Source organism: Bactrocera dorsalis, chromosome 2 (genome assembly GCF_023373825.1).
Source record: "Bactrocera dorsalis isolate Fly_Bdor chromosome 2, ASM2337382v1, whole genome shotgun sequence".
In the NCBI taxonomy this organism is placed as follows: Eukaryota; Metazoa; Arthropoda; class Insecta; order Diptera; family Tephritidae; genus Bactrocera; species Bactrocera dorsalis.
The window spans coordinates 84197787-84211437 of NC_064304.1; the positions used below are offsets into that span (position 1 = coordinate 84197787).

A 13651-nucleotide genomic window follows, 5' to 3' on the forward strand; every position below is an offset into this window, starting at 1 on the left:
ATACTATGAACCGGCCTCGCCCGCTCCACGCCCCACTTCACCCTGGTTTAGTTGTTATTGAATGTCTCCTGCTTAAGCACTTGCCAAAAATGTATTTATGGCAAAATTGCTGCACTTCGACTGCCCGAGGGCCGAAACACACACACACGTATTCATACATATACATATATTTACAGTTATTTTTGCGCACAACAACAACGTTTGCTATTTATTTGTAACGAACGCGCGTTGCCACAAAGTAGCAATTTCCTTTCATGCAACACACAAACAAGCGCCCCTAACGCACACAGACACACACCAATACAAACAGAGGTCGATGAAATATATGTACATTGGATTTGCAGCAATCTCGGGGCTTCAGTGAACATTTTCGCCACTCAAAGCATGCCTAAGTGGATATGCCACGTCCCCTACCCCCTTTTATGCCCCTTCCTCCTCGGGGCCCGACACATTTACGTTGAGCTTTTCGGTTTCGGTCATTTCGATTGTATATTGATGTTTGAAGGGCGAAGCTGGCCGTTAAGGTCAAGAATTATGAGCTCAAAAAGGCCAATGAAAAGTGTTTCTTGCCAAAGAAAATAGTGAAATAGACTGAAAATGTACTTAGTAACGGTAAATGCTGAGCGTGTGCATGTAGTGGTGCAATACTTTGACTGTGCAGCTGTAATGGCGTTAAATGTGGACCCGAAGGCTTTACATAATTTATATTTATGTGTGTGTTTGTTTGTTGGTGCATATATATTTCAGAGGAAGAGAGGCGAAGGAAGAGCGTAAATTAAATTAAAAGTTTCACAAAGAAATTTTATTTATGCCGCTTAGACTGCATTAAATGTACACTTATTTTTAGTGTTGTGTAAAATGGCAACATAATGCAGCAATAACGGTGTTTAAAGAGAAGTTCTTGATTTATTTTGTATACAATACTTTATTTAATATTCGTGCCGAATACGTTTTTGCTCAGAATTTTCAGTAGAAATTAAGCTATTAAAATACGGTACACTTGCATGTTCAAGAACTATTTTCTGTAGTGAACTCTGTTTCAGCTAATAAAATTTACAAAAATGTTAACTAATTTTCTTATTTCAATAACACGCACACAATATGGTATTTTGTACACAAAACTGAAATTTCCAATCAAAATGTTGTCTACATTTCAGTGCCCAACAAAAGTGTCTAGAACAGACGATATTCTTATTGTACTCGTAAATCTCATAGCTTAAAGATATGCATTCTTTTTTGAAGTAAATAATTTTGTTTGTTTTAAAAGCCAAATAAATATTTTGCACAGAGTGATGTTCTTTTTTGTACGTAAATAAACCGGTCCATTCTGATTATTTGTACCCGAAACTTACAAAAAGCAGAATAAGATTATCTTAAAAATATTTCTTTGGAAGCCCTTTAAATGAAATATAGCCTCAAGTTCTTCTTCTTCTTTACTGGCGTAGACACCGCTTACGCGATTATAGCCGAGTTAACAACAGTGCGCCAGTCGTTTCTTCTCTTCGTTACGTGGCGCCAATTGGTTATTCCAAGCGAAGTCAGGTCCTTCTTGAAGTGGTCCTTCCAACGGAGTGGAGGTCTTCCTCTTCCTCTGCTTCCCGCGGCGGGTACTGCGTCAAATACTTTCGTAGCCGCTGTCTTTTAATTCGCTGAACTATGTCAATGTCGTCGTACATCTCGTACAGCCCATCGTTCCATCGAATGCGATAAAGGACCATAAATTTTTCGCAGAACTTTTCTCTCGAAAACTCGCAACGTCGACTCATCCGTTGTTGACATCGTCCAAGCCTCTGCACCATATAGCAGGACGGGAATTATGAGAGACTTATAGAGTTTGGTTTTTGTTCGTTGAGAGAGGACTTCGCTTTTCAATTGCCTTCTCAGTTTGAAGTAGCACCTGTTGGCAAGAGTAATCCTGCGTTGGATTTCCAGGCTGACATTGTTGGAGGTGTTGATGCTGGTTCCTAAATAGACGAAATCATCTATAACTTCGAAGTTATGACTGTCAACAGTGACGTGGGAGCCAAGTCGCGAATGCGACGATTGTTTGCTTAATAACAGGAGATATTTCGTCTTGCCCTCGTTCACTCCCAGACCCATTTGCTTTGCTTCCTTGTCCAGTTTGCAGAAAGCACAACTAACGGCGCGGGTGTTGAGGCCGATGATATCAATATCATACCTCAACTAAGCCTGACTAATAGAAGCTGGATAATAAAGTAAAATTTAAAGAGGTAAAAAATTTTATTCGAAATGGTTACCTTTTCCTTTCACACAACCCCTGAAATCATTCTGATATTGATCAATAACAGCACCCTCAGTGCTATTAATAGCGGCGACGAAACAAAAAAATTTTTAAGACTCCAAATTTATGTGGGGTATTCAACATTCTGAACGCAAACTGTAATCGAGTCAAATCTGAACTTTCAGACGTCTAATCATCTGCAGCTAAAAAGAAATATTGTCTTTAAGCCAAAGTTGGGTAGTTTCAGCCCTGTATGCTGGAGCAGAATATTGTTTGCAAGATCCAATATTTTCATTCAAAAAGAGTATTGCTTAAGTGTGTTAAGACACCTTCAAAAAAATCCAGCTGGTACACTTTTGTTCAATTGTTAACCACTTTGTCATAGAAATGTAGAGGTGTAACTCCCCACCAAACCATTATATCAGCTGGATTATTGTGTCTTGTCTTGGAAGTTTTGGCGTAGATTTTGTCGTTTTGCTTATAAAAAAACTTTTTGAACAGTGAAATTTGTTTCACTTGTAAAAAGATTACATTCATGGCCGTTGACCTCATGCCACTGAAAAATCCGCTTGCATATGTTGAGCTTAATTTGCTTCGACCGCTTTAGGTGTTAATGTGAACATGATCTCAAATAAGGCATTGACATCGAACCTGTCCATACATCTACTTCCTTTGACATACTTTGTGATTTTTATTACATTTCTACTAATATTGGGTTGTCAAAAAAGTCTTGCGGTATTTTCGCTAGTTGGCGCTGAAAGCGTGTAGTTCTAGTTTTATTCGTCGCATCGGGTCATGCTATTCCTCTTTGGAAAGCTCATTTCACGCTAAAACGTGTTTGATTGATTGTTGTTTCTTTTAAGTCGTTCGTGAGTTATATCGTCGCAAACATGGAGCAAAATAAAGAGAAAATACGGCATATTTTACAGTACTACATCTCAAGCCGCCAATAAAATTTGTGCAGTTTATGGATCCGATACAGTTTCTATTTTCACCGCACGACGATGGTTTCAACGTTTTCGTTCTGGTGTAGAGGTGGTCGAAGATACGCCACGCTTCAGAAGGCCTGTCGTCGAAAATTGCGATAAAATCGCTGAATTGGTCGAAAGAGACCGGCATAGTAGCAGCCGTAGCATCGGTCAAGAGTTGGGCATGAGTCATCAAAAATTCATTTCAATTTCAATAAAAAAAATTCAATAAAAATACCACAAGACTGTTTTGACAACCCAATACATTCGCGAGTTTTATTGGCCAAAAGGCGATTTGCTGTATAAGTCAAATTACAGAAGTTCTACAAGTATTTGTATGGCATCACAACAGACTGCATATAGTCGTCTCTGGATCAGCCATCAAACCTAACCTAACATAATTTAATCTATCGGCACTAGTCGGGAACTGCGGACAGAGAATTTGACGATGACTCGTTGGTATGTTACACTCCGAATTTATTCTGAGCAGCCAAACTGTCAGCAGGAAATACTATTTGAGTGTTATGCACGAAGTTATTCGTAAAAAGAGGCCGGAATTATGGGCCGACAATTCTGCACCACGATAATGCACAGTCGCACTACATTGATTGTTCGTAATTGTTTCGCCAAATTTTCAACCAATATCGCAACCACCATATTCGTCCGATTTAGCTCTGTATGACTTCTGGCTATTCATACTCAAACGACCGCTCCGTGGAAACCGTTTTGTGTCAGTTGAAGACATTAAACGTGAATCATTACCCCCAAAAAGATTATTCCGGAAATTGACTTTAACAGTATTGATGATTGGAAAAAACGTTTGCGTAAGTGTACTGAGACCAAGGGGAATTACTTTGACGGGGACGACATTGATTTTGAATAATAAAATAAGAATTTTAAAATTACGAACAAAGTCTTACTATTTTTTTCTTATTTTAATAATATTTGCTATTTAAATGCGGTGAACTATTAATAATTATTAGTCAAAGCATCGACAATGGAGCATTTCTTGCCACTAAAACTACTATTAACTCATGCATTGGTGTTTCGCAGAAGAAAGTGCTAGATGAGTCCATTGTCATATGATAAGATGCTTAAGAATTATTTTATATAATATTTGGCTGTGTACTCTAAATTTAATTCTGAATATTTCTTCTTCTTCTTTTTAGGTAAGTGTCATTTTGTATTCAATTACCACTACAACAAAAAGGACTAAAGTGAGTTGCATTTACATAACTTTCGTAAAAGCTATTTACTTAATAAATTTTGAAGAAATTGAAGTAATTTGGCTAAAATATTTATATAATTTTACCGCATTGTATTTCTTAATCTTCAAAAGCATTTGTTTACTACTTAAATTCTAAACTGATGATTTAAAGCTTTTATTGACACAAAGACGGAGAAAGAGAGAGTTGAAGGGCAGCAAAGCAATTATTTATGTAAATTTTATTGGAATTTATTGCTTAAATGCATATTTTTATGCATGTGTGTGTATACATGATTTAATATAATTGTGAAGAAAATAATCTACATAACTAGAACTCAATATATATTTATATTAAATTTAGCTGCCCTGAGCGGCTATGTAAGTATTTCTAAGGCAAGTCAAGGCTTTAGAATACACTTATCGGTTTCTTAAAATATCAAAAACTATTACATAAATCCTACTTATAAATCAAAGAAGAAGCTATAAATGCTGTCAACAGTTTTGAAGCCCGTCTTGCTTTCTTTAAATTGTCTCTTAAAATACCAAATCTTCGTACTATCTAGACCAAAAATATTATACAAATAATTAAATAAATATTTTTACTACACACCATGACCTAAAAAAAAACAAAACCTGGTACTAACGCAGCTATATTTTCTCTACAAAACTAACTATAATTCTTAGCGTCAAGTTTTTGCAATAACAGTAAATTTTGTGCGACCTTCCCCCCAAGAAAAAATAATTTCGGCACAAAAACAAATACAAAATATCAATGCGCATTTCAAATGTGTGGCAACAATGCCGATTTGCTTTATGCGCCGCAAAGTATGCTTGCTGCAAACGCATAAAAGCCGAAACGGCCACCGCAACGGCGATATATAGCGCTGTTAGCCACTTAACCTCTGACCTGCATTGCGAATCTAGCCAACTTAATGCACAAGTAAAGCACATTTGTTGTTTGTGGGTTGCACGAAAGACCACACAAAGGCGTTTTATTGGCAGGCAATCGCGCATTAAGTGAGCAACATTTTGTTGCCGCTCGTTGCGCGGCAAGATGAATAGGCCTTTTGTGGATTATAGGAAATAAAATAAAATGGAAAAGCGGAAAATAGCAAGCACTTATCAGTGCGCACAATGCTATTAAACGTTATGCTCTGTGATTTTTTTGTACTTTACTTTCTTTTTCTGTTTTTTTTTATTTTAATTTTTATTTTTTTTACCTGCAAAAATACAGCGAAGATTCATTCTGCATTCTGTGTGCGCCCAGCTTCGCACGCGCTTGGTTTTCTTTGCCACTTTTTTCCGGTTTATTTTATTCCTTTTTTTCTCCATTTTATATGTTGTATTTATATTTCCTTTCTTGTGTGCGCCATTTTGCCTAAAGGCAATGCATTTGCTATTTTATATTTCAAATCTATTTGCCTTGCACTTCCTTTGTGGCATTTACCTGCATTTTTTATGTTGCTCTCGAGACGTTCATTGTTGCAACCGTGTTAGTGCATTCTTTGTGTTGGCGTGGTTGACTGCACGGCGGCATAACTTTCCACAATAACGCGCATTTTAAGCTTTGCTACATAAATACCGTTAGTTGTATGACTATTAGTTTGCCGGAGTAAATGACTGCCATTGTCAACAGCCAATTTCTGAGACTTCTTACTTACTACTTTAGCCTGGTGAGCATGCCATACACTTTGAATGCCTCCATTTTGATTAACTCTTTTAATAATTCTCTTTCAATCTCTTACAAACGGCTTTATATAAATCGCACGAAGTTAGTCTTGTATGATTTAATTAGCTTTTCTTGTACAAATGTAAGTATAACCGGTTAACTATCCGGTATTTTTTCGAAAGCGTTATTTTTTGTATAAGTGAGTGATAAAAGAATACCCAATCCTATCCTAAAGCTATATTTGGTATTGAAAATGTGGAATTTTTCTGAAGTCGAGATTATTCTAGAAAAAAACCATCAGCGCTAACGAATTGTCATTTTCGGTAATACATCAAGACTAGATAAATATGCACTTCAGGCAATATCTTAGATGATTAAGCATAAAATTTTGGGACGCATAGGAATGCTTAACAGTATTTCCACCGAACATTATTTCTTACTAGCATTAATATCTGGACCTTACCGGAAATAAGCTAGCCGATCTTCGGTCAAAAAAGCTGCTTCAAGCAGTCCGATAGAACCGAAAACGTTCTTCGTTCTATGTCCACACTCTCTACGAGAGCAGGTACAGAAAGAGAAATGTGCCAGTAGAAAACGCAACTAGCAGCAAGTGCCTGAGCTGCAGTTCCTAGGAGAGTTAGATACAAAACGGTTCACGAAACCAATCGCTCTATCCCGGGAAAATATTAGAGTGCTGCTAAATAGATCTTTACCACTTCCGTGAGCTAAATGGCGACACACCAGAACATATACTTCTTAATTTTCCTGTAATGGTAATCGAAGCAGTTAGGCCACCCGGCGAATAAATGCGATGAAAGAACACTTAAACGAAGTGTTAAACGAAGTATTATCATAACAGGAGCATGCATTACTCTTAGAATTATCTGCGACATCAGAAACGAAAGAGTTTTTGTAAAATACCACAGATTTCTCAAAGCGTGCTTAATTATGCCAGGCTTGTTAAAAAACGAAAACTAAATCAAAACTATCGAGCTTCAGTTACGAGACCGTTAACATTCTGGTTGGAATGGTGAGAAAGCTGACCTCACCTTTATTTATTGAATCTGCTTTTTCAAAGTCTCACAATAAACAATCAAATCGTAAATCTAATAAAAACTAGGCAAACTCGAGCCTGTTTAGGGACACTTTTCTCTTCAGAAGCCTAGTAGATATTTCCTTTTGAAGCGGGTTTGATTACAGGATTGTAGTAAAGCATTTGGACAGCATTTTGGAAAGATATGGAATATGGAGTTTAATGTCGTACTAATTTCTGGTGTTATATACATAGTTCCTGTTTTACCATGGGAATCCCAGGATCTCCCACTTTCTCTACTGGACGAGAATAAATGGTTTCATAGGAACACGATAGACCACAGTTGGAAAACCTCGTTGTCAATTCTAATCTAAATTCACATGCAATACTGGCGCGCTGCTCGAAACAAGTGGGATAGGTGCTCAGCAGAGTTTCACCCAAGACCACCATGAAATTCACTTTCAATCCACTTTTTCTCCCGAAGAAACCCGTATTTCAGTTAGCGTACGTAATTTTCTCATTAGAAAATGTATTAGAGTCAGACTAAATGCAAATAGAATAGCGGTACGTTGTTGTAGAAAGCTTTTTTATGTGTATTCTGATAATATGTGCTATAAGAAGAGTTCTATTTTGAGCTAGTATATTTTTCAAACAACCAACGAACTAGCCTTACATGTATTCTTACCTCTTGTTGCCGTTAATTATTGTTGTTGTTGCAGAGGCAGAATATATTGCACAAATTACTTGGTCCGTTTCGGTTACGTCCAACAGCCATAGAAGCAAAAATTTGTTTAAAAATGATTTCTCTCTAACTCGAATTTATATAACTTTGCCTTCTACCTTCCTCTTGGAAAACGGTACACAGTATGAGCGAAATGAGATTAAGAAACGAGGCGTTGGAGCAAACGTCTTGTGATTTTAATTAAATGTCGCGTTGCCAACGCCAACAAATGAATTACGAAATCTGAGAGGTACACAGAAATCGTACAAAAAACCAACAACAACAATTGTCAAGTAAGCAAACCGCATATCGCCAACAATAAATATTCGCAGCACCAGCAATCGGTCTGAGCAATGAAAATCCTCAAAATAATGCTTTGTTGCAACAGTGCAAACCGAACGCTGCTCCTCTGCACGGCATTGTGGCATGTTGCAACATCAGAGCTCTTGTGTTGGTTGTTTGTACGCTTTTGGCAACGTTGCATTCAACACTCGTGCATTGCGCAATAGTTGCTGCCAATATGTGGCAACATATTTGCTGATATCATTGTTGCCACACGCAAATATTTGTTTACAATTTGCGAAAAGAACAATAAAACGCAGGCAAACAACAAATAAAAGCGTAAAATTTTGCCAGAAACGCAGTGAAGAAATTTTTATTGTTGCGTCTGTAACTCCTTGCAACAGCCCGCGCAGCTGCCACTGATCTTCGCAAATGTTTGCTGTGAGTTGCACAAATTGCGGTGACATCTGTGGTTGCGTTTAAATGGTCAACGAAAACAATGGCTGCTGTGTTGACAACTCGGCGCCACGCATGCAACAACAACAACGGTGGCAATTGTTTTATATGAAGTTACAACAAAGACACAGCAACATTAGCCATTTTGCAGGCAGCCACACAAACGACAGCGATGAATGGGCGCACAGCTGCTGCGGCCACTGCTGTTGCACGAACGCTTGCTTGCCACTGCCATTAATAGCCACGACAACATTTTTGTTTTATAATTTTATTTCAAGCGAAGGCGTAAAGTGTTTTACTGCCTTTCAGCAGCACACAACTCGTCCTTGCCACAACAATTTGCAGCCAGTTAGCCTCTTCTGTCTGCCGCTGCCGCCAGCGCAGTCGGCTAGCCGCCGTTCTCGCCGCATTATTGGTCAGTGGATGCAGTTTATTTGTTGCTTTATCACCGTATTTGCTTTCAACTGCAAATATATGTGTGTGCGTGCGTATGTATTTGTGCTGATGGCAATCATCTGATTTCCCAAGCGACAAATACAAATTATTTCTGTGCAGCATTCAATACAATTGTATTGTTTTTGTTGTTGTTGTTTTTGTATTCACTCTTTCACATGCATTCACACACCTATACACTAATGCTGACATATGCCTTTACTCTCGTACAGCCGCATGCCCAGCCATGTCGAATACAATGTACGCCCTGGCGTATACGCAACCTTTGTTATTTGCCTGCCGTAGGTGCACTTTCAGCTTTTGCAACTGCTGTTGACAAAGTGACCAATAATAAAAGTTCATAAATCATATTTGTTATTGATTTACAGTATTTGCTGTTGGTCGTTTTTAACCAAACTTATTTGTCCATTTAATAATTGCCGGAATGCGTTGCCATTAAAGTTGACAAAGCCGTTGCTGACCAGCCAAAGTGGACTGGGTGCATAATTGAGCTCACGAGCGTTGTTTGGGTATTTATGGGGCACAAATAGGAATCATTTGGTTGAGCTTTGCTCTTTTTGCTTTAATATATTCTTAATTGCTCTATGATGCTCTCACTTATAAAAAATACCGACTCACAGGCCAAATTTGAGGGTGACATTTTTCTGAGAATATCTTATCATCAGCATCTGCTTTGTTGTTCAATTTTATGCAAGCTGCTATTCTTTGCTACTCTTAATTTGTATCACGTGCACATCGGAACTGCATTTCTTGACCTTTTTCATCTATCATTCCTTGCAAGTGTTGCTTGCCTGTAAAATTCTATGTATAATGCAAAGTGTGTATAGGTATCTGGTACAATAATATTATAATATAAAACTTTGAATACTACCACAAATATACTGCTATTTTGATAGAAAATTCGCGGCGATAATTTCAGAAACTCGTTCTATCCGAAACAAGGTAAAGCCGCGATCTTAATTCAGACAAGTCTTTATATTATAGTAAAAAAATTTGAAACTGACTTATCCAAACGGTGCGATTTTGCAACGAATCGGAAAGGGCAAACTACATTTTTTTAATATTCAGCACGTTTCCTGTGGATCATCGGCGATATTGAAAAAACACTGTATGTTGCGATATCGATTATTCGCCGATACTTTCAATGTTGATGACTTGATTTTAAGACGGTTCAGCAGAACGCTTTTTGTAGCGTTTTGCAGCCCGAATATGTAACAGACTCTCTAATCGCGTTAAAGCACTCGGTGGCAGTTCCCCAGGCATATAAGCCAATAATTCGTTTATACTATTGAGCAAAGGCGACAGAAAGAATAAAAAATAATGAAAAAAAGTAATTAAAATAAACTCAGTAGTACTTCTGGTAATACTTAATCTCTTTAGTTGAGCTTGAACGCTTGTTGTCAGTACGGCAAGCTCTTCAACTCTCTTTTCCACGTTAGTTATATTAAGGTGATACAATTTGCGTTAATTTTGATTGATCAATCTTTGATAGTTTTACTTTTCGAAATATGATTTTAAAAACGCTTTCTCGTTAAATATATAAGATTATATAATTATTATTTCGTTAGAGTTTATAAACAAAAAGTATGTTTGGAGATGCGGGGCATCGATCCCCGTACCTCTCACATGCTAAGCGAGCGCTCTACCATCTGAGCTACATCCCCGTTATAATTTAAGCAAACTAGCTTTAACGGTATTTTCGTAAACAAATGAACCAAATCGTCAAAACTACCGAAAATACCAAGCCATATACCGTTACTTATGTGCATTGTTATTGCGCGCTTAATTAAAATGCAAGCAATGCAATCGGCAAGTTTTCGCGTGCCAATTAAGCGGTTAACATGAACCAGCTTACAAACATATACATATGAACATTTTAAACTTTATTATAAGTTTATTATTTCTTTTCTTTTCAACCATCCCATTTACTCGTATATTTTTGCTATATTTACCAATGTTTTTATGTTGCCTTGACTCACTGTGTCTAAATTGTTGATAGAAATGTTGCTCAACATGTGCCGCCGACTCTTTTTTATTATATGCGACGAGTAGAAGAGTTAGCAAACACTGCTATTGGGTTTGTGTCTTGGGCTGATAATAGTCTGGAGCGAAACCTATCAGTGACTGCAGCAATTTTGATTCTTTGAGGTGAGATTAGTTGTGATTGTGGTGAAAACTATTAGAAAGCAGACAAGCAAGTAAAGGGTGATTTTTTAAGAGCTTGATAACTTTTTTTAAAAAAAAAACGCATAAAATTTGCAAAATCTCATCGGTTCTTTATTTGAAACGTTAGATTGGTTCATGACATTTACTTTTTGAAGATAATTTCATTTAAATGTTGACCGCGGCTGCGTCTTAGGTGGTCCATTCGGAAAGTCCAATTTTGGGCAACTTTTTCGAGCATTTCGGCCGGAATAGCCCGAATTTCTTCGGAAATGTTGTCTTCCAAAGCTGGAATAGTTGCTGGCTTATTTCTGTAGACTTTAGACTTGACGTAGCCCCACAAAAAATAGTCTAAAGGCGTTAAATCGCATGATCTTGGTGGCCAACTTACGGGTCCATTTCTTGAGATGAATTGTTGTCCGAAGTTTTCCCTCAAAATGGCCATAGAGTCGCGAGCTGTGTGGCATGTAGCGCCATCTTGTTGAAACCACATGTCAACCAAGTTCAGTTCTTCCATTTTTGGCAACAAAAAGTTTGTTAGCATCGAACGATAGCGATCGCCATTCACCGTAACGTTGCGTCCAACAGCATCTTTGAAAAAATACGGTCCAATGATTCCACCAGCGTACAAACCACACCAAACAGTGCATTTTTCGGGATGCATGGGCAGTTCTTGAACGGCTTCTGGTTGCTCTTCACCCCAAATGCGGCAGTTTTGCTTATTTACGTAGCCATTCAACCAGAAATGAGCCTCATCGCTGAACAAAACACGCGCGCGAAACACATTTCGAACCGAACACTGATTTTGGTAATAAAATTCAATGATTTGCAAGCGTTGCTCGTTAGTAAGTCTATTCATGATGAAATGTCAAAGCATACTGAGCATCTTTCTCTTTGACACCATGTCTGAAATCCCACGTGATCTGTCAAATACTAATGCATGAAAATCCTAACCTCAAAAAAATCACCCGTTACTTTTTATGGTAGATAGTTCTTTAATATCTAAAGTAGCTGTCATATTTGTATATGCATATGTGTATGAGTAGTATGCACAGTGCTTGTTCATAAAATAATTTTTGGTCGAAATATGAACTTTTGAAACAGTTCAAAATAAAATAATTAAAACGTAAAAGAATCCTCAAATTATGGGGTCTTTCTTGTAAATAAAACACCATGACATAATAGTATTTAAATTCACTAACTGTCAGTGCGGCCTTCAATTCATAATTTCCAAAAAAAAATTCGTAAAATTTTGTTTCAAATCGAACAGAACCTCAAAAAGAGTTACAGCTGAAATGTAGATATGTATGATAATAAACTATATACTCTAAGGTGTCTCGATAGAAGTGTCGGAATTTTTGTAGAGTTCGTTATATTCATAACTCTTAGGTCTACAACTTTGCTTCCGCCGTAAGTAATATTTTAAAAAAATTTCGAACAAAAAATGTTATCAAATATATTTTTTAGTGAAGCAATAAGAAGAAATACCTATAGTATTCTCATAAAATTCTTTAATATTTTCTTTTTCCAAACTTGCATTCTTGCTACTTGAAATCACTTAACAAGTTGACCCGGTTAATAGCAACATATGATAATATCTGCTAATAGACGCCTGCCCCCTTACTTAAATCCACACATATACACATACACATGTACATGTGGCAAATAGCAGCAATGAGGGCTCTAAGCAATTTACGGCAATCCAACCCCACAGTTATTCGCAGGCACATAAATCACTTTGAACCGCAACAACAACGATGCCCTCGCTGATATCACAGGCTAATAACATTGGCACGAGCTCAGCGAGGCGACAAAAAAAACGAAATTTGGCTGTAAACACAATTTCCACACCGAAAAGTTGCATTGCTGTAAATAAATGCAGAAAATAAAATAATAAAAAAGCATTTACTTTGTTTTTGGCCGAAAAAGTGCGGCGCTGAACCGCTGCCAAAAAGCATTGGACACATAATCGGTTAGCCGCTTCAGCGAAAAGCGAAAACCACAAACACAATGTGGACTTTGGCTGTCAAAGCTGGCGACTCGGCCAACTGATGCATGTGCCCGCTGGCCGCTCGTGTGTGCGCGTGGGCGTGTAACGAGCATAAGTACAGTAGTGAGTTGTAAAAATGCAATGAGATTAAATTTGGACTATTTTTATTAGACATACATACATAAATATATTTCATTTTGTAAAAATAAATTTTAATGATTTTCGTTATCGACAAAATTAAATGATGGAAAAAAATAAATTTTTATAAATGGCCATTAGAAATAAAACCAATCTTTAGTTGGTATAACATTGACTGTAAATCATAACTGAAACCTCGTTTCATTCAAAATATTAAGGAATTCTTACGTTTTAGACTCAAGGTAAAAATATTTGCTCTTTCAGCTTACGATGAATAAAAGGTTTTATTCTACCAATTGAATAATATTTTTGGGACACCAAAGTATAAT

General features: G+C 37.2%; 1 protein-coding gene and 1 non-coding gene across 2 annotated transcripts in view; one reads left to right on the top strand and one right to left on the bottom strand.

Moving 5' to 3' along the window:
- Window positions 1-4579, top strand: part of LOC105228551 (dystrophin, isoforms A/C/F/G/H) — a 363859-nt gene extending 359280 nt beyond the window's left edge. The window contains exon 26 of the mRNA XM_049447466.1: window positions 4380-4579. Coding sequence (XP_049303423.1) covers window positions 4380-4574 — 195 coding nt within the window. The 3' untranslated portion in view covers window positions 4575-4579. The remainder of the gene's footprint in view (window positions 1-4379) is intronic.
- A 6043-nt stretch (window positions 4580-10622) lies between these two features.
- Window positions 10623-10695, bottom strand: Trnaa-agc (transfer RNA alanine (anticodon AGC)). The gene has a single exon. It is a non-coding gene; the product is annotated as a tRNA-Ala (tRNA).
- Window positions 10696-13651: the final 2956 nt, after the last annotated feature.